Raw genomic sequence first — 26,494 nt, forward strand, 5'->3', positions numbered from 1 at the left:
ATCCAGTATTTCTGCCTTGCCACGAAGATACTGACTGTTATGTCTGTCTTGGTGCATATTCCATGAGGCAAGCGAATTTCATCTTAATGTGGCATGCAAACTCCTCTGTAGGAGTTGATCTTTCAGCATCATGTCTAATATGAGCTCATCAAAGCTCAGGTGAGATAAATCCATCATGTCAGAAGCTCCATTGGTATTTGCTCTTGTTGATAATTTTGAGGACAAAATGTTAGCACCATCTCCATCATCATCAATACTGAGCTGAGATATCAAGTTCATTGATATTTCCATCATTCGTCTCCATTGTAAGAAAATTAGAATCATAGTTGTCCAGAGGAACATCTGCAGCTGACGAATGTGCTATCTAACCAGAGTACACAGCTGGTATGGATGGAGCATCAGTTCACTTTCTCAATGAAGGCTGAGAGGAATGCCAAGGAGCTTTGACTTTCAACCACAGACTGCCCAAACATTGTTTGCTGACTGTGGTTAATTGGCAGACCACAAAGCACTTCTGTGAGAAACAAACCATAGGGCTTGGTACTTCCCCAAACCAGCAGTGCATTAGGGCTATACATTGTACAGTTTGTATCTCTTCCCCCTCCCTGGCTATATCAACAATCTGATCTTGGAGGCGCACAAGAGAGTTTTCATTGTCTCTGATAAGGAGATAATTTATTAGGATTGCCTGCTAAGTGTAGCTTATTGGCAAGGGCCTGTTTTATAGAGGTATAAAGGTATAACCTCATTGCATGGACTAGCCAACCAAAGCCTTATACGAATTGCCCACCCTGACTCATATTATCTTGCACAAGGAGAAAAGGAGGTTAGTGTAGTGCACATGTTCCTATACCACAAGTGGAGGATACCATACATCAAGAATCATCAGTCATCTTCTCCATCAAACAGGTATAATGCAGCTTAACTCTCTGTGATTCAATATGGCATACTACTTTATGATCTTGTATTACTTTTACATGGGCTGTGTTTATGCTCAATTTGCTATGTAGAATCAGTGTTTCGAAATACACTGTACTGATTCAAAATGCCATTCACAGGATTGAGTACCGATGTGCTCAGTCTTTTTGAGCTCCAGAAAGAGACGATACTGCAAATATGCTATGCTTATTGTTGAAATACTTTGAACTGTACTCTACTGAACTATTCAGCTTGCATACCGTATGTGTTTTTCATATGTTTCATATGTTTCATATGTTATAGTGCTGGAGCATATCATTCCTGAAGCTGAATATTAACTCTTTATGTGCCATGGTGGAAACCCTCTGTATGCCACGTTATTCTGGGACACGAAGGTAGACATGCTTTGAGAAAGAATTCTGTTTTTCCAATTTGTGTAACTTCTACAAATTTCAGCTGTTGAGCTTTGACATGATAGTGAGCAAAGTTTAGAGGAATACCAAACTTTGCTTCGATATAAATTGTATGACAAATCTATTTTCAATTTTCTTTTGAATGACCAGTTTGCTACATTACTGTGAAGGCATGACTTTTGCTCATGAAACCGTGACAGAAACTTAGAATGTACACACAAATCTATAGTTGGGAACACTGCTTGACAGTCAATCACCACATAGAATGCAAGCCGTATGTGAGAGGATCAAAAGCGCTAGAAACGCTTTCATTGTACCGCGGGACTAGTGATTTATCGATCGGTTTTGGCGGCTTTGTGTGTTGAGCAGAATATGCGAAGTTGGCACGCCGTCGACTGAGTCGTACGTGCGAACGTGGCACATAAAGAGTTAATAATGAAAACATTGTTTAGTCAAATGAGCAATTAATGTTCCTCAAATTTTTATCTTACCCTTTGTGGAATATTCTCCTTTTTTCTGCAGCATATTTTGTGACTCTGGCAATTGAAAATGTCACAATTAAGCTAGTGAATAAAAATTGTTTCATTTTCATGTTTGAATATCACGTTTTCACTGCAGTTTGGTCCCCAAATTGGTATGCATGAACCATGTAGCTTCTTGTGGTTATCAGCGTACTGGATAATCAAAACAACACAAGAATGAACCTTTCAATGTGGCATGATAGAAGTGCATGTTTTTGCATTTCAACAATGAAAAAGCATTTCGCTGGAAACTGATTAAACTGAACTGCATTTAAGATGTATTTCTGCCTATTATTCACTGCAACTAACTGTTTCTAATCCCTATTTTTGTGATCTTCGCAAAGGGACATTGCAACAGATGAAAAATTTGGAGCCTGACAGGATCATTAACCCTAACTACGCCGGGGTGGGGGGGGGGGGGGGCCTCCGAGGCTCCCCCCTCGACGTTTCGCGCGATGTATCGCTAACGCCAAGAGATAACGCCGCAACGTTTCATGACTTTTTTCTTTCAAGTCTCCCGCATCTTTTGACACCAAATTTGCGATGCCCGGGTGCGCGATTCCAAAGTTGCGCATAAATATGTACGTGCATGTCAGACCAAAAATTGCTCAAAAACGTGAATTCGTGTACAATTTCAATGCAAACTGTGCTTACACGCAAATTTCTTAAAAGCATGATTATTTTGGGGTTTTACTGATTAAAATCAGTTAATAACATAATTTCTTGTTCGGAACAATGTCGCGAACAAGTTTCATCGAAAAAACAATGACAAACATAAAGTCGAAATAACAAAGAAATAGATAAGAAATTCAAAAAACAATAAAATACTTAAGAAATTTTTTCCGATGGCACAATTTTTTTCTCTTATATTTGCTCAGGACACTATTAAAAAAAAGAATATTTACACAAAAAATGTGCCCATTTTGAGCTTTGTTTAGTGATTTATACCAAATTAAGCATAAATGATAATTTTTAAAAAATTTAACTTCATGGTACTTTAGATTACATCATAGGCAACGTGTGTGCGAATTTTCGTCGCGATCATGCAGTCAACGGCCGAGGTCTGGAGGGGGGGCCTGGCCCCCCCTCCCCCCCCCGCTCGGCAGGTTCGTCAAAAGCCGAACCTGTACAGATTGGCAGGTTCGTCAAAAGCCGAACCTTGGCAGCTCGGCAGGTTCGTCAAAAGCCGAACCTGTACAGATTGGCAGGTTCGTCAAAAGCCGAACCTTGGCAGCTCGGCAGGTTCGTCAAAAGCCGAACCTTGGCAGCTCGGCAGGTTTGTCAAAAGCCGAACCTTTGAAGCTCGGTAGGTTCGTCAAAAGCCGAACCTTGGCAGCCCAGCAGGTTCGTCAAAAGCCGAACCTGGGCAGCTGGGCAAGTTCGTCAAAAGCCGAACATGGGCAGCCTGGCAGGTTCGTCAAAAGCTGAATCTTGCCAGCTTGGCAGGTTCGTCAAAAGCCAAACCTTGCCAGCTTGGCAGGTTCGTCAAAAGCCGAACCTTGCCACCTCGGCAGGTTCGTCAAAAGCCGAACCTTGCCACCTCGGCAGGTTCGTCAAAAGCCGAACTTGGGCAGCTCGGCAGGTTCGTCAAAAGCCGAACCTTGGCAGCCCAGCAGGTTCGTCAAAAGCCGAACCTTGGCAGCCCGGCAGGTTCGTCAAAAGCCGAACCTGGGCAGCTGGGCAGGTTCGTCAATAGCCGAACTTGGGCAGCTGGGCACTTTCGTCAAGAGCCAAACCTTGGCAGCTCGGTAGGTTCGTCAAGAGCCGAACCTTGGCAGCTCGCCAGGTTCGTCAAGAGCCGTACCTGGGCAGCTGGGCAGGTTTGTCAAAAGCCGAATCTTGCCAACTCGGCAGGTTCGTCAAAAGCCGAACCTTGGCAGCCCGGCAGGTTCGTCAAAAGCCGAACCTTGGCAGCCCGGCAGGTTCGTCAAAAGCCGAACCTGGGCAGCTGGGCACAGCCCGGCAGGTTCGTCAAAAGCCAAACCTTGCCAGCTCGGCAGGTTCGTCAAAAGCCGAACCTTGCCAGCTGGGCAGGTTCGTCAAAAGCCGAACCTGGACAGCTCGGCAGGTTCGTCAAAAGCCGAACCTTGCCAGCTTGGCAGGTTCGTCAAAAGCTGAACCTGGACAGCTCGGCAGGTTCGTCAAAAGCCGAACCTTGCCAGCTCGACAGGTTCGTCAAAAGCCGAACCTGGGCAGCTCGGCAGGTTCGTCAAAAGCCGAACCTTGCCAGCTCGGCAGGTTCGTCAAAAGCCGAACCTTGCCAGCTCAGCAGGTTTGGCAGAAGACCAACATTGACATATTCAGCTATGACTGATGCAATTCTGAAAAGAATGAAGGACAGGTTTGTTAATTCCATTTTGTTTATGCCAAACCTTGCACCACAATTTCAGATTAACATTTAAAATTTTGATCATTTGTAGACTGTTTTTCCCATTTTTTGAGCACCTGTTTTTAGCAAAATCAGTCTAATTTTTTAGACTAATGTAGAAAGTCTATTTCTTGAATAGAACGGGTTAAATACAATGTCTTGTCACCCAAGCGACGATATGACCGTCAACACATTCCCGACAAAAACATGGCAGTCGCTCAGAAATACTGCATATGCCATATATTTCATCGCGAGTCTAAACTTTCACGAATCGGGACTTCTCCAAGATTTCACGAGTGGTTAAATTCGCGATCTTGGAGTACTGAACTGAACTGAGAAAATAAATGTGCATACCAATACGTCACACTAATATGGAGATCAGAGTCCTTTTTTTGTGTGTGTCTTTAATTTCGCAAATAGCACCTGACTTGCAAAATTCGCGAAAATAGAAACCTCGCGAAATATTCAGTGTATAGAGTACTTCTTCTGTCTTGCATAGTCTCTGCACACCTGATTGATACTGTTAGCCAACCATCCCCAGTCACCTGTCATTGTGCAGTTAATCACGGGGAGTTCTCATAATTTGCCCCTAATTTAGTTCATTTTGCATAGAGGGTTGAGGCAGGTGGGGCTCATTAACCGACTTCTATCCTGCTTTTTAATACCAGAAGTTGAGTGGATGGGGTCTTTACCAACATAGGTGGTGACTCTCACACACAGGACATTCGTTGCATGACGTGTCCGAAAGACAGAGTCCTTGGCCCAATAACAAGGGGGACAGCCTGATCACTTTACAACATTGCTTGGCTAAACTCACACCTGGGGACTCCAACCTGGGCCATTTGATTGCAAGGACAGATGCAATACTGACTAGGCCAGCTTGGAGCCCCTTATAATATTACAGTCAAATGAAATTTAGTCGGTTATATCAAAATGCTTGTCCTACGCAAACACCATCTTGGAACCTCAATGACGGAGGATTCCTTTGCGTTAACACACAGCTTCAGGAAACTTGTGCCAGTCAGTGAGGGAACACCAGCAGAAGAAGCAGTGGAGCAGTAGAAGAACTGGGGGGTGTTTCATAAAGCTGTTCTTAAAGTTACGAACAACTTAAGAACGACTGGTGATCAGTTCTGATGTGCTATAATTATCAGAATTTCCATAATTAAGCACGAGAACTGATCACCAGTTGTTCTTAAGTCGTTCTTATATTAAAGAACAGCTTTATGAAACACCCCCTCTGGTTGGCATGTATTGTGAATTGAGGATTAAAAATAGATGCTTGTACCCATTCTGCAAAGCAAGTCATTGCTGTTGCATACTGACAGAATCATATCTTGTTACATTGCTCAATATCATTGTGACTCTGGATTAAAATTCTGTTGGACATCAAACTTTTGAGGTGCACGGAAAGAGAAAATCAGTACATCCACAGGGATACCAGTTAGAATGGAAGAGAGGACCTGAAAATCACCTACAATACAAGAGACTGGTTTGTACATGAAATTGAAATCGCCTGACATTGACACTGCCAGGGACTGACTTCAGGCTTTTGAGTGAAACCTGGTACCCAAGAACTCGCATTGGCTGACAAGTTACAAAAGCTGCGAAGAAGGAAACGATCCTGCCGAAAGGAGCTTTACCTCAAGGTCATCCTCCCCATCTGTCTTGTCATCCTCCTTATCGTTGTCGGTCTCGGAGGGCATGAGCTGCTTGCGGGACTTGACAGACTTGGTCCGGTCCGGGTGGTACGGGTCAATGATGATGGGCTCCGTCCCTCGGATCTCGCAGCGACAAAACGGACAGCCCTGTCCATCAGCATCCTACAAGATGGTGTGATTATTGAGACGAGACAATGTGTATGTGGTGAGCAGAAGAAAAAAAGTTGCACTAAAAAAGTTGCTTGAAACAGAGTATAAAACAACATTTAAAAAAATGCTTGTTTTACAACTATGATGTAACCAGTAATTGTCCATTGCTATAATTGTCATGGAGATTTTAACACTCACTGTTATTGGTACCAAACATACTTTGGTCAAATCTGCCCAAAAACTTGTTCTAGAGACAACTCAGGTGCAGGTATAGTTTACGTTCAACCATAGGTTGAACTGCAAACAGGAACTTAAGGTTTACTAGGGCAGCTGAAGGCTATGGACATGTGTATACGAAATGTGCCATGGCATAGCAGTTTAATGTGAACCTTGGAATATACATACATGGCCTACTGTACCTAAATGTATACAGTGTGCATGTATATATGTGTGTGTTTAATGGTTGAACATCAAAATGAGCTCTTAAAATAAGGGATCAGAAATATATGTGTGTGTGTGTGTGTGTCTTTATGTGTATGTCATATTTATACATGTACTACATACATTGGGCAATATATTACATGCTTTATGTATGTCCTAGGATAGGGAAGTGGGGACTGGAAAAGAGAAGAGGAGGAGAATGAGGACTAGGATAGCTCAGTAAATATGGCTTGAATGGACTCCTGTATATTCATCGCTTGCCGCTGCATGAATGCATATACAAAGAGATGTATGCACACATCAAACAACATCCATCACATACTAACAGACCCAGCCCTCACTTGGATGAGGAATACGATTACATAAAGAATAAGTTCTGAGAGGTTTGATATCAATCAAAACTCTGCGGCTGTAAAACCTTGGATGAAAAAGAAAATTAACCCGTTGAGGATGGGCTGATATTGCTACAATACGCAATTTCCCACAGACACCTGCCCGAGTATACTCGGGACTCGTCTTCAGCGGGATAACAATCAAATTGGCACGCGGCGTCTTGGAGGGAAACTTGCAAATCAACTTTCTGTTTTGTTTTGCTGTGTAATGTGTCTGTCCCCATTGTCACTTTTATTTGGTTCGTGGATGAGAGTTGCTTTCATGTGGGCGGTCATTGAGAGACTGGAGTTTGTTGTGTTGACACCAAAGAATAAAGAACCTGTGTTCTCTATTCTTATGGCAGTCATATACTTGTATATAATGTCAATGTACTATTAAACACATTGAGAGCAAGTCCGGAGTACAGTCGGGCAAGTGTCTATGAAAAATGCCAGTTGTAGCAAAATCAGGCAATCTTCAATGGGTTAAAGACAGATATGTTCAGGTTAAAATTTAGTGAATCACGGCCAATTTACTAATTTGAAAAGCATTGATGCCTTAATTTATTCCTTTTGATTTGAAGGCATCTTCACTCTTTGGTTTGAAGTGAGCTATTTGAATATCAAGAGGCATAATGGCATCACAAGTTTTCAATGTCTCATGACTGAAAAAGTTTTAATAAAGTGTAACTGTATTTCAACAAAGTAAGACAAAAATCAGGCTCTTGTTGTTTTTGTTTTGTTTTGCCTTGTTTTTGCAATGCATATCATGTAGTATTATATTTTTGAAGTTCTAAGATTATCAATTGCCAATAAGCTATGTGTATACAGGGAATAGGAGATCTTATTCCACCATTATGGGTTGGCATTCCTGTTGTTGTTATATGGATGTGCCGTATACCCGGTATACAAACTGAAGGAACCCAACTGTTTAGCTCGCTTCTTGGTCGGCGAGACCAAGACGAGAACAGCTCAAATTTCAGTCCTGGTTTCAGTATAAAGTGCTCAACTTTTAATAATCTGCAACACCATGAAGCAGCTAAGCACAAGAATGGTCATGAACATTTATATAGGACATCTGATGTTTGCTCTGGTTTGTTCGTTTGTTCTTTATATATGCATCAATCATATAAACTTTGATATCAGGGATATTAGTTAGAACTAGAAAAGCACTCTGAGAGCGCAGACCTCCGCCAAGTATGCAGCTCATTTCCACCATTGATCTTGTTCTTCCATAGAGATAATCAGTGATTTCCACCCATACGTACTTATAGCATTGTGTGCTGAAAGTCGCCCAATTTCCCAATATAGAAGCCATTGTTACGTCATAAACCCTCAGCTGCACGGCGCGCCTCGCCCTAGTAGAAACTAGAGCACGCACTTTAGTGCGCGCATGCAAACCTCAAATACGCGCAGCCTGAACTCCCAAGTTCATTGACATTACCTGCCAAAATATCAAAAATCCTTCATAAATTCCCCCAAAGTTCTCGGATCACTACCAAAAGTTAATCGTTTGTTACTTATGTCATTCTCAACCTTTCCTGCAAGTTTCATCCCAATCCGTTAACTACTTTTAGAGTTATTTTGCACACGGACAAACGAACAAACAAACCAACGGTAACGAAAACATAACGTCCTTCCTTGGCGGAGGTAATGAAAGAGAGGGCATGCAATACATCCACATGAAGCTCCTTTGTACACAAATAAAACCTGAACTTTGAAACTGTCAGGACCTGAATTCAGGCTTCTGCCTGAAAACTGCCATCCCTGTGATATGCCCTGTAACACTGTGCAAAGAGCGAAAAACTGGAATGACAGCTCAAACACTTCCCGAGGATGATGTACGTGTGTTTGGATTTTCTTCGTGTGTGTATATTGGATTTATTTGGCAAGGCCATGAAGGAAGTAATTAAAGGTGCATGGTCCCGGTGTTTTAGTCTTGTATATGCGTACGTGGGCGCACGGCACAAGTTTCCTATAGAGACCTACGCTATCGACTCCTCTTTAGCGCTTACGCTGTGGCCCACTTCCCCGAGTCCAAAGAAGTCCGATTCACTGTAGTCAGTGGTTGGATCACAGTTCGGCTCATGATTCGGCTGAGGGGGATGACAGCTTTAGCAAACTTCTTTTGTGATGTCATAATAACAAGCACACATGCACGCACCCTGGCATTACTACAGACTGCGCGATGCGCAGAGAAGACAACGAAGGCAACGTTACTTAGCAACACCTACAGTACGCACTTTACTCTTGATGACAGCTCAACTTCAGTAATATTCGTATCAATGCTAACGGTGATCGGCAGTATCATCAACAGCGCCCTCTACACTACCAGAACTATGCACCTTTAAATGCTTTAATATGAGCATGCACCACAGGACAGATGACCGCATGTCCTCTTCAAAAGACTGGGCAAATTAGGAAGATGACGAGAATGACACAGATGAGAAAGTGACTTGCCTAAAGGGCACAACTACTGCTACCACCCGTGGATTTGAACCACGGACCTTAGGACAAAGTGTCTATGGTTTTATCCACTGAGCTAATGAGGCTCCATATATAAAGTACATGTAATAAAGTACTATCACACCTTAATGGTACGACATATAAATGTGGCTACAATTACATAGTACAATGTACTTCTAACAAAGCATACATAAATTGCATTTGTTCATGAATTACCCATACTACAAGCTTGATTCAACCTCTTCTGACCTGAAACTTTCTTTGTTACTGTGAGCTCACATGATGTCTTCCTGTGAGCAATATGAGGTTATATCATCTGCAGCTCTAAGGTATTACGTTACTGAACATATCAAATACAAGACATCTCACTATGATTACACAGGTTGACCTATGCCATGCCATTCTACATACAAGTTTCAAATCAAACTAACAATTAAACTGCCAATTGCCTTTAAACTGAAGTGGATTGTTTGAGGAGTTTCATGCGTCATTTAAAAAATTCTACAGTTAGTCCCTCATCAGACAGAGCAAAATACAATCTTTCCATTAATTCTCCACTTGTTGCATACAAAGGAACATTTTTTGGTAAAGTTAGGATTAAAAATATCCCATATTTCATCATTATCTTCTTTGTTTTGTTTTGTTTGCAGTTTTAATAGCAAATGGCTCAACTTGATCATGACAAGAATGGAATTAATCATTTTGCGATACAACTCTTCATAACATTGAGTCAGAAACTTGTGCCCTTACGATTTCTCTGAACATCATATGAAAACATACTCACCCTGTTGGAATTCATTCGCATCTGTGATGGAGAAAAAAAGAAGAAGAAGAAGAAGAAGAAGGAGGATGGAAGCGTTAATAAACAAATGCTGTAAGCACTGAAAGCATAATGCATCATCGACGTGCAGTACTGAAGTTTGACAAATAGCTGTAAAATAACCTTTAACCTGTATGATCCACAAATCTCCCTATTTAGGACATTCATGGGCAAAATAAGGGATGCAATGGATTAAGTGTGCATAATATTGTGAAAATTGCAGGTTATGATCTTGACTTTAATACAATATATGCACATTCCAAGTTTCTCGTATTTAAGATTTTTCTTTTTAAAGGGGATGGCTAGTAACCGATCAGTGGGAATCAGTGGGAATGCTGAGGGATGATTGTTCCAATCCTTGTGGGATTCATTTAAGAGTACATTATATATCTACTGTTGTGTGAAAATTATTTGCTTCAGAACGGTCTCATATTCAAGGAATGTGCAGATTAATGCCCCGTCACTGACCAGGCACGCTAACCTGGAAACATTAAACTGCACATTACTTGAATATGTGACCATTCTAAAGCAAATAATTTTCACACAACAATAGATATATAATGTACTCTTAAATGAATCCCACAAGGATTGGAACAATCATCCTCCAGCATTCCCACTGATTCCCACTGATCAGTCACTAGCCATCCCCTTTAATGAATGACACCTGGAGATTTGAACTCTTTCAGCTTTTATTTTCATTGATAAAAAATCTCTCATTTCTCCACTTGGCAATTTTGAGAGAGAAAGAAAAAACACTTTAAAGTAATATCTTGTGATGACATTCAATGAGCATGAATATCATCACAATGTGTAGTAGCATGTTGAAAAATGCCATTATTAGCATATTAAAGTCTGTGCTAGAAAGGTACAAAAGTATCAACCTTAACATGGTATTTATATTATAGCAGTCTGACACAGGTCAAAATTCAAGTGGGTAAGATATATACACAAAACAGGTATTAACAATGATTCAGTACATATTGATAGAATGCAAAATACATCCTGTATAAACATCAAGCAATACAGCACAAAAGATGTCACACACACACACACACACACACTCACACACACAAATCCAAACTGACAGTATGCACTTACAGAATTGTGCTTCTTTTACAAATCAACTATAATCAATATCACAACCACACACAAGAAAAAATTTTAAAAAGCTTAAAAAAATGATAATAAAATGTGTATCAAAGTTCATTTTTCCGGTTGCTCTCGAAACGAAAGGGAAACACTTCAGAGTGACTCTGATTTCTAAGTGTCTCCTAATTTGTCTTTGTGTCCGTCTATCTGTCTGTCTGTCTGTCTTGAGTGTTGCAGAGGTCTCAATGTACACAGGCGAAACCACAGCCCTCCACTCCTACTGCGACAAGGAAGTAAATGGCTCTGTATTTTTAAGGCAACGCACACTCCACTGCAACCTCCTTCCCTCCCTCCCCCCCCCCCCTATCTCTGCTGGCTCATGCATTGATGGCAAGTTCCCACGCAAAAAATTTCTGTATAGATTTACTTCACTGCTCAACTGTCTACGCTAGACTGCTTTAAACTGCCATCCAACTGTACACAATGGCACAAGATAGTGTCTATCTATAACAAACAGATCAATACACATCATGTTTTTAACAGTTCTTTTTATTCTCTCTTTCTCTCTCTCTCATACACATATACACTTTCTGTCTGTGTATATGTACTATTTTAAGTATTGTTTATGTTTCTCTTTATCTCCCTCTGTCTATATATCTCTTTACATGTTTTCTTTCATCTCCATCTGTCTATGTCATGTATATATTCATCTCATCTGTCTCTTCCTCTATCTATTTCTATCTATACATGACACATCTGTAGCTATCGAATATGCTTTTCTTTTTTATATCTCCCTCAGTCTCTTTATCTTTCAATATGTTCTCTTTATCTTTCTATATGTTCTCTTTATCTTTCTATATGTTCTCTTTATCTCTCTATATGTTCTCTTAATCTCTCTTATGTTCTCTTCAATCTTTGCCTACCTTTCTCATGTACTGTAAAACGAGGAATGTTCGCGTGTATCTTAATTTTGCAAATTTTGCGAGAGCCGCAATTTGCAAAATTAAAATGCACATGAAAATTCTTGTCTACACTACATGCATGGAATGCTATGAGGCAACTCATGAAAAATTCATGCTGCGAAAAAGGCCATCGGCTCCAATTTACAAAAATTTCATGCCGCGAAATTGTACTGTTTTACAGTATATTGATCTCATCCTCTCTATCTCTATCTATCCTTATATCTATCTTTGATATCATCTAAACTGTCTATAATACATTCTTTATATCTATAGCTACCAGATATATTTCTATATTATCTCACTCAGTCTTTCTATCGCTCTATATCTCTCTATATTTCTCTATATGTTTCCTTCAATCTTAATCTACTCCACTCACTCTGTTGGTAGTCTGAACACAACTTGGCATTGTGGTCAGACTTTTATCACAATTGAGCCACCTCTACTGGTTGCATTTAAGTCAATAATGACATTAAAATACAAAATTTGTTCCTGCAAGGTACGATCAAATTGTGTAAGTGACGAAAATGCCAAACAAACAAATGAGCTTGCTCACACTCTATCATAATTTAATAATGTTAATGTTTGAGTGCGATATAACATTACTATAGCACATTATATGTATATTCAAATTGAAATGAGTTGCTTATTTGGCTAACTTAACGAACTGATACTAAAATGATTATCTCTTTACTACCACTACTAATGACTGATGATTAAATCTATCAATTTGAATTGTCTGTGTATTGCACACTGTTCTCTTACACAGCAGGCCTACCCTGTACTCACTTCTGTTAAAAAAGAGAAAAAAAATGGCTGGTAATTGATTTTATATTCATGATGAATAATTCTATAGCCCACTATGATTGTTGAATTAAAAAAAGAAGAAACAATTAGATCAAACTCAAATTGAACTACGTGACTTAACTATTTACCTGACAAAAAGCTCACCAAAACACAATACAAATGCTAACAATAATACAACTAATAATAGCTACAAATATCAATGGGATACACCGACAGCAACGCTGCAAAGTGGTTTGTTTGCCTGCTGTTTTGTTATATTGCAGCCGAACTTCCTACAAGGGGAAATCCAAAGGTGTCCTACACAATGACTTTACCTCCCCAACCTCACAAGAAGGGAAAACATTTCGCAGGTGACTGCATTAACACATGCTTTGAACACTACATACATATATTGAGTCTGCACGCAGAACAGTATATGTGTGAGACAATTGTACGCCATTATTGTGCCAGTCTAAATTTTCGCGAATCGGGACTTCTCGACAATTTCGCGAGTGGTTAAATTCGTGATCGTGGAGTCCTGTACTAAGCGGGGAAATGTATATGCGTATGTCACATTCATATCGGCATTTAGAGTCAATATTTTTGCGTGTTTTTAATATCGCGAATAGCAGCTGACTCTCAAAATTCGCGAAAATAAAAACCTCACAAAATATTTGGCGTATACAGTAATCCCCTCGCAATAGGCATGTACTGTAACAAGACTAAATCATGCACAAGACACAAAATATTTGGAGTATACAGTAATCCCCTCGCAATAGGCATGTACTGTAACAAGACTAAATCCTGCACAAGACAGACACAGAGAACAGTAGATGCTCTCCTGCACTATTAGAATTGAAAGAAATCCATCTTTAGTTTCCCTTCGCTGTCGCTCAAGTGCCACTATTCTGGTTTCAGTTTCATGTTTGCCAGCTGGATGCAAACTGAAGTCTGTAAACCTCTGGGTAAGTTTGGTTAGAAAACAGACTTTCACAGAAACTCGATTTACTTCCTAAAAGTTTAGCCGCTCATCGCATTTCCTCTGTATAAAAAGAGTTTTCTAAATCTGTGGGCAGGTGAAATCTTTAAAAAATAATAATGAACTGGAAAGTGTAAGTTTTTAATCAACACTATACTGATCTGTTATATCTTGTTTTTTCTACTGCACACGAGTAACCCAAGTCTTTCCTCAATAGCCAGCTTTCTCTGAATGCGTGTTTGCAAAATCACAAGTTATTGTACAACACTGAAGTGATCAGTGTATAATATGCATGAATTCTCATTTTGATCTGGTTGTTTATAAATGTGAATTTATAAATTTGTTGGCAAATGTCTGACAAAGATACATGACACCAGCATAAATGTCCCAAAACGGAAAAGATGCACATGGCGTTCATATGATGACATATTTTGCTCAAGAAAAATCCTGATACGTTCATTTGTTTTATCAAACTTCTGAGATTACTAAAACAGTTTCTGTCTAATCCTCACTTTGCAGCAACATTAGATAACTAGTTTTTGTTTTGTTTTTGTTTTTTAATCTCTAAGTTCTTTGATGAAAAGGAAATGTTCACACTTCTCTTCCTCTTTCTTTTTCCTAAAATGCTAATTGCCAAGCAGTACTTAAGGTTTCATCAAAGTTGTAATAATCAAAGCCTTTTTATGAACATTCTATTATACCTGGTAAGTCGAGAACTTTCAGGAACAATGATATCACTGCATACTCGAATTACACAAACATATTTAGAGTTTATTCCACTTTTCCCACTCTGAATTGCTTTCAAAGTAAAGTTTCCTTCAACTGTTCATCCCTAAGGCAAAATATGCCAATGCAAATTGACCACATGATAGTGGTATTCAAAAGAGAAGGGCTATCATTTGTGGTTGTATAAAAAGTCAAAACCGGAAGAATGACCTTTTCTTGGTTACTCTGGCAGTGTGTAAATGTGAAACTTCCGCTCTTTTCATGGAGTAAATATTACATGTACTCACTCGTGGTTGGTCACATGACCAGCCATTTGACTTAACTAGTCAGTTTCACCACAAATTTCAGGTATAATACTTGTAAAGTACTCCCCTATATAAAAGGAATGTGTTGCAAACAAAAGGGACAAAAAAGTAGATACATTTTTGATAATGCCTCCGGAACCACTTCATGGCGGAGGCATAAAATACTGTATGGAATTCTATAAAATAAACAATGTGTTTTATGTTTGGATTCAAAGTGAGCTTATTTGTTTTACTTCAGTCCAAAAATCTGCATCAAATTGGGATTATTATTACGATGATGATTATCATTATTATCTTTATTACCTCTTTTATCATTATCATTTCTTTTTGGCTACTCAAACTCATTTAAGAGGGCCTTTTAAGCTTACTATGGCTTTCAATTTACTGATTCTTGAGTGGAGTTACTCTCAAGTACTAAAACCTCGTCTGAATACTGTATACGTCATATTATTTCGCTAGTCCAAATTTTCGCGAATCGGGAATTCCCACGATCTCACAAGTGGTTAAATTCACGATCGTGGAGTCCTGTACTGAACGGAGAAATATACATGTCATATTCACATCGGGATCAGAGTCAATATTTTCGCATGTCTTTAATTTCACAAATAGCACCTGACTCGCGAAATTCACGAAAAACCTCGCGAAATATTCGGCGTATACAGTAATTAGTGTTAGGGGACCCACCTGCCAGGCCGTCAGGCACTGGGAGCAGAGGAGGTGGCCGCAGGGCTCCAGCTTGATATCCTTGTCATTCTCCGTACAGATCTTGCAGAGCTGGAAGCTGGAGCCGATCTCGCAGTAGAGCTCGTACTGGTCCGCCGTCACATGGATGAGCTCCTCGGGTGGCTTGGTCAGCACCGACGTCAGGTCGGGATTGTCCTCGCATCCATCGGGATACTGGTAGCTATGGCAACAGGAGGATGTAGATGAAGAACATGGAGAGGAAAAACGCCCAGTGTGAACTTAGCCGAGATAACAGCAGTGTTCATTGTACCTTGTCATTTCCTCAACCCCAATCATAATTTCAGATTTGCATTCTATCGTCAATCTATACATCAGACTTATCTCTATAGTCTTTTTTTTCAAGGCTACTATAATTATTTTAGACACACCAAGATATCAGAAGTAGTACAGTTGTATGAATTGGAGAAAATATACAGTGTAGATATGGGTTTCTTTTAGTGGAATGTGGGTATGACTTGATATTAAGGTTTGTTTGGTTTTTTTTTTGCTCTCACTTTCATCACCATTTCTGCTTCACCATCTGCTTCTGATTTCACTGAATTTCATTCATTTGTGACCCTGCACCTCAAAACAAACAAAAAGTCGCCAGACATGAATTTTTAGTTAAGACCATATTCTCAAAGAGCAGACTTTAAGCTTTAAAATGATGTATAACTCAAATCAAATGGACTCTCCTAACCTATCTAAATATTGGAAAGAAAGCACAAACTCAGGAAAAGCGTGAACTGAGAAAAGAGGCTCTGAAGTACAGTGTCTATTCAAGCGCTTAATCTTGACCAAACCGTGGTGACTGTGCGATGAATGGGACAAAAAACAGGAAGTAAACCACCAGAGTAACAACAATGAAGGGATTATCAAATTAAACTGAAATTAAGCATGTCTCATTAACACATTCTGTCCATAATTAATGCCAACTTTCAAAGCAGTAGCACTATCCTTTCAAAAGTTATTAGAGTTGAAAGTGAAGAGTGTGGACAAGGTTTTTCAGAAATGAAAAAGGGATTCTAAAGACACACCTAATCACACTATTCTACCAAAACTGTTCAAGATAAACTGCTAAAAAAAACACACTTTCCTGCCTGTTTTATGATACCAAATTTTAGCATAATGTAAAAGAAGACCAGCTCTTTCAGAAAATATGGAAAAGTCAAGTTCGGCTAGGTTGACCCATTTCACTTATTTTCAGTCCTAACGCAAAATTAGTGTGTGCGACTTTATGTTCGTTTTGAGGTGCATGGTCACATTTGAAAGTCTTCAACATTCACTCCAAGATTTGACAACATACAAAATGGTAAAAGCGTAAAATCTGCAGGGAGAAGTAATCATATGATAAAACAACTAATGGCTGACTCCACACCCTACTGAACAAGCAAGAGGCAATAAAGTTGTCATCGACACACCCCAGCTATTAACCTTGGGCAACTTGACACCTCAGGGGGGTTCCCCAGGGAGCTGAGAACATATCTCATCAGCAGAGAAGCAGATGGGTGGTGTTGAAAACTATGCTCACATTTTAAATGGATTTACCACCCTTTTTTGGCCTGCTGCAGGGGCAAGTTCAGGCCGCAAGTGGCCGTCACTTGTGGCAGATGTGTGGTAGATAATGTGGTCTCTGTGGTTTGGGGAGGAGGAAACTCCCCTGGCAAGATCTCAACCACTGAGCAACAAGTATTTTGCACGTAGTCACATTTGAGAGTACAAAACGCGGTGCTGGTGGTTTGTTGTTGTTGTTGATGTTGTTTTGTTTTGTTGCTGTTGTTGTTGTTTTTTGGTTTGTTTGTTGTTTTTTTTTTGCAGAGGAGCATTTCAGAAAGTCTCAAATCCTACCCTGACCTGCCTCCTCTTTCGAAAGAAAGAAAATGCATTATACTCACAAAAAGTAACCCTTTTGACTCTGGACAGTGTGTACAATAATAAGGGTTTTTGGTGCCAACATGCACTCAAGGCACACACGGGGTTTAAAAATACACTTCACAGTGATGGAATCTCATATGTACCGGTATGCAGAGCTACCAACATCCCCCCCCCCCCCCCCCCCATCAAACTCAGGGAGATTCCGAAGAGCAGTCAGGGAGATAATACTTCTTGCACTTGTATTATCTCAATGGGCAAAAAAAAAAATCTTAAATTAAGAAAGTCTTTTATATAATTGTCCTATTATAAAAGGCATGAGGAAATTTTCAAGACAGCTTCCTGTAGAATCATAAAGACTGTAATTGGCAGCTCTGTGTATAAATGCAGTGCTATAACGAACGGGGACCCAGTCCTAGTCCTGGACTAGTAGTTCTGGACTAGTCCAGGACTGGACCAGTTCTCCGCTACTCACAATCCCTCCCGGTTGCCATCGATGAGTGCCTGACATAGCGACTTGTTCTGTGGAATGGTCTGAAGAATGGTTTTCTCTTGCGTCACGTAGCCGATGGCCCACTGGCCCAACCTCGTGCAGCTGAGTCGGAAGATGTAGCTGTCGGGGTATAAAAGAGAAAGGATATATTTTGAATGGAGAAGGAGAAGCGAGGCAGACAGACAGACAAACAGACAGACACAAAAACAAGGATGCAACAAGACAGAGAATACATTCTATGACATATAAACAATGTGACGGGGGGGGGGGGGGGGGGGGGGTGTGTTCAGAGGTCCAGGAGGACTATCAGTATTCAAAACAAAAAAGCAACATACATAGCATGTATGTACACACTTTCTTACACAGGGGAGTACAAACAGATTGACAACTTCATGAAACAGATACAGAGGCATGGGTCTGACAGACTGACATACAGACCAGCCAAGACAAACAGAAAAAAAAAGATAAAGATATAAAGACGAGATGTAACAAAACTTTAAAAAAAGAGGAAGTTCATATCAGAACACAGATTGAACATTCAAATGGGCAAATGAAGAATAAGTGCAAATGGAGAAAGAGAGATGGACAGAAAGACGGATTTACGGGGACAGTCAGACACACAGACAGACAGATGAATACACCTGTAAATTACATACACTGCATAAAATGGAAAGAATCAAAAGATGGACATGATAAAAATATGTTGGGGCACCAAGAAATGTTGACAATGATTCATATTCAGTATTTTTACTAGGTATGGTACTTGAAGACCTTCACAAGAGCTGGCTTGCTGATATTCATTTAATCAATCTTTTGTCTGTAATTCCAAGAAAATGGCAACACACTTTTAGAAAGATCTGAAAGTTTGCCAGGATTAAAATTCTGCAGAGAGCGCAATTTGAATACCTTAAAACGTAGTGTCAAATTTGACTAGTGACAAGTGGAAAAGAAAACTCAAGAGAGTTTGATTTACGAGTAACATCGCCACGTCATAGACAGATCATCTGCAGTCCCAACATTGGTTTTCGAGGATCTTCTGATGTATGAGTTACATTGTTTTCTTTCCACTATATTTAGCTGCAAATGTAAACATCCTAACCATAGCTGTACACAGAATTCTTCCCATTTATGCTTTACTGTTTATGTGGCAATACACCTCTATATTAAACACATGTTTCTGTGAATGTAACACTGTGATGTCGGGTTTGCCGTAGGAATGAACATTTAATGATCAGTACATGTTCCAGTAACATGATTCAATTTTATAATTAAATGGATAAACAGTATTTCAGCATCAGACAATATTTGTACAAATTTTTGAAGTGACAGCTATTAATGGCTCGGTCACAAATACCATTTAAGAACTGCTACGAATGCTGTACGAACGATTTTTAGACAATTTTGTAAGATCTTCTTTAAGAAGGCCGTACGAAACCAGCGTTCATAGACAATTCGTAGGCCGTTCGTAAGTTCGTAGCCTGGTCGATGGTCTTGTTCAAGATTTTTTTTTAACTTCGTACGAAACCCTCTCTTCGTAAGGTGGCTGTACGAACTCCAGAATTCGCACAAACAGTGACATTCGTACGAACAGTGACATTCGGACGAACGCATTGTTCGTACAAACCTTTGTGACCTTACATTGTAGCTTTACCTGGTTTACACCCACAAATGGTTCTAGAATGAATACAAAGTTCTGATGACTCCCCCCCCCCCCCCCCTTGTGTTTAAAATTTCTTCTTTATTACTCCAGATATCAAAGTTACAATTTTGTACCACCATCCTACCAGCTATTTTGGCTAGTTGTGGAAAGGAGCAAGGTTAATGAGTGACTACTATAAAAAGCCCTCCATTTGGCCATCAAGTTACTTGAATTATAAAGTAATGACACTACGGAATTAGATTAAAAAAAAAACAAGAACATCTCTCTATGTACGGTGACACATTATTATCCATAAATGATATTTATTAAGCCTGATATTAACCAACTGAAGGCTAGTCCTGAGTATACTCAGGCAGGTGTCCATGGAACATGCATGTTATAGCAAAATCAGCTGGTTCTCAGTGGGTTAAGATCAATGTTCTGCAGGTGCAGCAATGGGAAGACTTAAATCAAGAGTGACCCCCTCCCCCTACCTTTTAACCTCTACCAATTAATATATCTGCAAAGTATTATATTCATGTGCAAATCAGGGTACTGGTATTATTAATACCACATATAGCCCAAGTGCAATCTGTGTGGGCAAAGCTACCTGCAAATTTGACATCGCAAAGGGAAGTGTTTTCTTGAATTGCCTCTCTGTTTTTTTGATTGCTTCTGCACATGCCTAACACTGTCTTGTCATTCACAGGGAGAATTCCAAGTCATCAACCACAGTACCGTATGCCTCCCCAAAAAATTACAATGGGACCCTCCACAATGATAACTTTGAAAATAGTGAATCAATCCAAATACAATTTCAGTGTATGAAACTATAACTTATTACCCACATCTTACAGAAAACCCCATCCGATTTGCTTCAGTGGTCAAAGAGAAATGAGGAGTTTTGTAGAGCATGTCAGGAATCCCTTCCCTCCAAGTTCTGTCCATTGTGTTCACCATGAATTATGCAGTTCCAAGAACATCCAAGTGCCTACAAACTTTGAAGAGTCAGACTCATGACATGCGGTATAACGATCCACATTTCTCTGTGACCACTTAACCAAATTAAATGGGGTTTTCTGCATGATATAGCTATTAAAGATGTTGTATGTCAAGATCATGAAGTAGCATTTATTTAATCATATCGGAAGTTATCAATGCAAAAATCCAATTTTATTTTTTTTTCTTTTGGAGGCGGGGGGCGGGGGGGGGGGGTGACCATGGATAAGACATAATGGAGCTATCTTCATTCACAGCTCTCCTGTCTTTGAGGATTTCAAAAGTTTTTGTTTTCTTTTTCTAAAGAAAAAGATGAGTCACTGAAGCTCAGCTTATACAATATGCACAATATAAATATGCAGCCAAAATATCAAAGAAAATAATGACTTAATATGATATTAACTTGTATTCTTGCTTAACACACAGATGTAAATTAATGTCGTACCCTATAAAGCTCATCCCTCCCCCCACCTCAAAACATAACAATTTTATTAATGATGTCATTTATATACAAATGTTGATGATGGTGAAATTCTCTTTACTATCATGTATCATTATGATTATCATCTTCATCATCTTTGTCTGTAGTATCATTATCATTATAGCACTGTTATTACTATCATCATCATTGATTTAATTATCACTAATATTTAGGTGAATTATTATTAACAGTAATAATAAAACCAGCTTTAAGTAACTAAAATGCAGACTTCATATCTTACCTGCCAGGCTTATTGATGTACTGTTCCAGGCGGTTCTTGACCTCGTCATAGGTCATAAAGGACATGTAGCCACGGTGGTTGACCGCCAGACAGTTCCAGTTCCGCAGCAGCGTGGACCACGGCTGGAAGAGGCGGGTGAAGACGTCAAACTCGAAGTTGGAGATGTAGTCGTTGCGCGTCAGGTCGATGGTGGTCTTCAGGGCGAAGGTTTCCATGGAGGAGCGCACCTGGTGGACCTCCGTCAGCGCCGACCGGAAGCTCTTCCAGCTCACGATCGTCCTGTGATGCGAGAAGAAGGGAATGAAAACAGAACGTTTAGAAGTCGCTTCTTGGTATGACAAAGATAAAGTGAGCACATGTATCTCATTGGACTGAAGACTAGCTGGCGACCTGGCGGCAACTTGAGTCTCCATGATGTCACCCAGAATGTACAAGTAAGTGAGTCTCTGGGGAATCGCGAGAGAATTGAACATGTTTCCAGTCTCCACATTTCCTATTTAAAGCCGCGACCAAGTCACGGAGACTGTGTAATTTAAATTTGCAAGGTCTCCGCACCGTCTCTGTGACTTTGTGGAGACCTGTTGATGACCGACCAGAAACATCACGGAGATACATTGTACATTGTATCTTCGCAACTTAGAAGACATCCTGGAGACGTTGCCGCGACATCTCTGCTACTTTCAGACTAATAAGTCATCACCTGTATACATGATATGTACAGTACATGTGCAACTTGGAGACATTTCTGAAGTCGCTGTGGAGTCACCTCCTCAGTGAGAGCACAAGCCATTCTTTTTTCTTTCTTTTTTTTTGGTCTTTCGAGTCGCAGGAGTTGCAGCAGTTGCGGCCACATCTCCTCCAGTGAGATAGGCCCTTTTAACATCAATACCATCTACAATGTACAGCTCACAGCATAAACAACGGACTGATTTACTAATATATATATAGTGCATGAGGCTGAATGCACTATAACAATATAAGCACCGACAAATTCTGAATTTGCCCCGAAGGCCAGTTATATTCAATGAGGCCGCAGGCCGAATTGAATATAATTGCCTGAGGGCAAATTCAGAATTTGGAGGTGCTTGGTACTTGTTATAGTGCAATAAGATGTCATGCACTATGTGATATATAAAATAGCATACATACCCAGGCAAGATAAGCCAAGGTCCTGTACTCCTAGATCATTTCTAACAGTTACACGTGTCTACACAAGCAATAATACCAGTTTCTTTGAACCTGTGTAGACAAAATCCTGAAGATCCAAATTCAACTATAGAGTCTAGGGTCTACGTGGTTATATCTAACGTTTTCTAGGCCCTACGATAGGTTAGGTCTAGGGCCCTAGGGGCCCTGGCCTAACGTTTTTATACTAGATCTACGTACACTGTACTGTACGTCACTTTATATACGAGCGACAGAGCTAGTTAACACTTGACCCTACAATAGGTCTACCATGGATCTAACAGTAACACTAACAGTAACACGTTAGACGCCCTACTTACTGCACTGTGGGTCCAGGACCAGGACTAGATGATGTTTTGTAGGATTAGGGATCTACTGGATTTAAACACAAGGCTCGTGCCAGGCCCCATTGCTGCACATGCGGATTCCGAGAGTGTGTTGTGAATGTCGCAGTAAAGTTCATAGCGTAGCGTGATCAAAGAGCGCTTAGCGTATACTGTACACACCACACGCTGCCCATTTCCACGGCGCATTTCCGCGTAGAATGTACGGAGAAAGCGGCACAAATCTTGGGTTGACTTGCTCAGTAATATCCGTCGGATTGATTCCTTTTTCAGAACAGTAGGAGTCCAAAATTCGTAGGGCGTATTTGATGGCATCCTTTGTGTCCTTATTGTCTAAGATACTGTTTATATAGATCAGTCTCTCAAAAAGTAGCGAACCTACTGTTCATTTCAGCTTCCATGTTTAAATCTACCGCTGAAAGTCTAGTCCCACACAGATAAGTTGCTGGCATAGCCAGCCTGCGAGAATTGAGAATAACGATAATATCGAGCAAAGCATATAGCGGTTGCGGCGCAATCGCGTTGATAAGGTGCGGGATTCAAGTACTCGATGATTAAAATGAGGGAGTAAAAACCGATATCAAATCGATAGTGGGTTATCGTCTGCAATCGTTATATTTTACGTGCACTATAACTTTTGTCGTGCACTGCCGGCCTGTATCATAAGTATGTATGCTATTTTATATTGTACAATTTTTTTTAGTCAAATTTATATCATATTATGAGCAGTGTTTCTTTCCCTACTGTCCTTGTACAAGAAGCTTTTCTATCAACCTGTTCATGATATATAAACTTCAATAATTGGAATCCGTCATGTAATACATTAGTTGTTGCTATGTCAGGCAAGCATCGCGTATACAAACCTTTCTGGTTGTCAGGAACAACCTTACTGTAAAAAGCAAAATGCATGAAATGGGAATGTGTGAATACGACAATAGTAAACTGGTTTATTCCTTTCATAAGACACAGTCTGTGTTTATCAACTTTCCTCAGTTGGAAATGGCTTATAACCATTATCAAAAGTCATTTCCAAAGCCCTTTGAAAACACCTTCCAAAATAAGTTGCTTTTATCAACTCATTGCCAACACGAAAACTAGCCTTGTCACTGTGCAGCTGCATTGCACTGTTTGACCCAAGCAGAATGGGTCATATACCAGGTACGGCGTGCAGTACAAAGTCGTTTCAAAACAGCTTTGGGTTTATCTCGCTTCTAGAAACACATTTCTGGTTGCAACCTGTTACAGAAAGCATATATTTGTGGCTTTCAAAAAGGCTTTAATACCAACATCATAATCAGCAGCTTTGTGTTTATCATCTCTAAAAAAGTTCCTGAAAGCCGCTTGGAAAACCCGTTTCTGCCGAAAAAAAGGAGTTGATAAACGCACTCAATGTGTGTATAAAACAGATAGTAGGGTTCGCTGAATGTGACTTGTCACATCTTGGGAACCACAAGGGGGTCGGAGTTGTTCGCCCATTTCCTGGAAGAACTTTATTGTTGTGTGAAGCAGACTTTATTCCTGGAATGCTACCCTCCTCCTCAAAAGAAGGGAAGTTTGAGATTTTTCAACTGGCATCAATTTTACAAGACTCTCTCTGTCCCCCCCCCCCCCCCCCCCCATCACCTCCTCCTTCTCTCTCTCTCATTCAATCACGCCCACAATTTTCCACTTAAGGGCAATTCCACGGTAACTCGCGTTACAAATAATGGGTACATTTATGGGATAATGTGCCAATATCTTTGTAATTGGTAGGATCTACAAGTTACTTTTTTCATCATGGGTTAGATAAAGTAGACATACACCAACCAAATGAATCCAAAAAGAAAAATAAAGGACAAACATGTTGGGATTCTTGAATCATTTAACTTTGGTAACTCGCGTTACACAAAAAGGACATGGTCAATTCTATAAAGACCTCTTTTTGGAAAGTCTCCTCATACTAGACAATCTTGATAAAAGTTTTCCTACCGTGAATTGATAGTGGATCTTGATAAAAGTTTTCCTACCGTGAATTGATAGTGGGTTAGGACTCATAAATTAACACTATCAAAGCTGAGTAACAATGACCTGGTAAAATGTAGGGAGCCTTTATGTCGGTAACTCGCGTTACGGTAACTCGCGTTACATTATGTCCACTAACACAGGGTCACACAAATTGATGACATTCAACTATTCTGATGGCACTGACTCTTGTGTTGAATATTTTGAGAGATGCTTAGTTTTGTATAGTAAAATGAATAAATGTTAAACAAACATTTTACTAATAAACCCAATTGATAGAGAAGAATGCGTTTAAGACTAATACATTGTAAGAGTTTCACTCCTCATAGAGACCTTGAATATGTTTGAATATATACCCAGATGATTTAGGTGTATATCAAAGTACATTGTAATTTTCAGAGTGTAAAGATGAAAAATGTTGAAAGTCTTTTTAAAACAAAACATAAAAGTATCAAACCCTATCTACAAGTTTACAAAAAAGCTTACAATCTTTCAAAAATTAAAATCCTATCTTTGTGAGGGGTGAAAACTAGTACATTTCTTTGCAACTGATTGACAAATAGACCAGTTCATAATTCCACTTTGCGCATGAGCAGAAAAAGGTCATTTGTACCAACAGGCATTTTGGTTTTTAAATTCACTGAGATAAGCATCTGTGATGCGATGATTATTCATGTGATCCTTATTTAAATGATGCTTGCCAGCACATCCACCTGACAGCAAGAATGGTATTTTGCTATATAAAAGGAGATAAGCTGTTACTGCATTCAATACAAAACAATGAAATGGATGGCTGCTAAAATTATAAACTGATGGGAGTATTCTGATCCCCTGATCTAAATGCAAGTTCATTCTTTTTTTTAATACGAATTCCATAAATTGTTATATCGGGCAAGCTTATGCATTATGCCACTTTGAAAATGAGTGAAGTGCCGAACCAACTGAGAAAAAAAAAAGAAAGGTTACAATGTATTTGTACCAATGTATACATGAGTTAAATTACGAACTGGCTTATTACCCTTCATCGACGTAAATAAGCACTGAATTGATCAGTGTTTTAGTAGTAGCCATGATAAAAAAGTCATGGGCGTACATACTCAAACAGAATTCGAACCCACAACCTCCTGATCTCCCCAGACAGGCATCATCTCCACTAGACCACCGAACTTCCGCCTGACAGGAAGCGTTGGTTCTAATCCTTATATCATGCAGCGGGTACTGCATATTTTATTATTCAAATTCATGAAATTCTTCCATTGAGACGTTTTCATTGCAACTGATTGACAAATTGCCCTACATCAGCGTAAATAAGCACTGAATTGATCAGTGTTTTAGTAGCAGCCATGATAAAAAATGGGCATACATACAATGTACTCGAGCAGGATTCGAACCAAAACCTCCTGATCTCCAGACAGGCGTCATCTTCACTAGACCACAGAATAAGGATGAGAACCAACACTTGCTGCTTTATAGCATTCTGTAATAAAAATTCTGTACTGATGCAAGAAATTCAGATGATAAATTTTATGTTCTCATTCACTGC

At 39.8% G+C, this 26,494-nt stretch overlaps 1 protein-coding gene across 2 annotated transcripts in view; it reads right to left on the minus strand.

Annotated features, from left to right (window-relative positions):
• LOC139712264 (E3 ubiquitin-protein ligase CBL-B-like) overlaps positions 1–26,494 on the minus strand; it is a 66,458-nt gene that overhangs the window by 24,419 nt on the left and 15,545 nt on the right. For both annotated transcript variants that reach the window (XM_071624104.1, XM_071624103.1), the window contains exons 2-6: positions 21,422–21,700; positions 18,044–18,181; positions 15,658–15,877; positions 10,094–10,114; positions 5,864–6,043 (exon numbers count right to left, since the gene is read on the minus strand). In XM_071624104.1, the coding sequence (XP_071480205.1) occupies positions 5,864–6,043; positions 10,094–10,114; positions 15,658–15,877; positions 18,044–18,181; positions 21,422–21,700 (838 nt within the window). The remainder of the gene's footprint in view (positions 1–5,863; positions 6,044–10,093; positions 10,115–15,657; positions 15,878–18,043; positions 18,182–21,421; positions 21,701–26,494) is intronic.

Source organism: Diadema antillarum, unplaced genomic scaffold (assembly GCF_040938485.1).
Source record: "Diadema antillarum isolate AM-2024a unplaced genomic scaffold, OU_Dant_1.0 seq00001779_RagTag, whole genome shotgun sequence".
Classification (NCBI taxonomy): Eukaryota; Metazoa; Echinodermata; class Echinoidea; order Diadematoida; family Diadematidae; genus Diadema; species Diadema antillarum.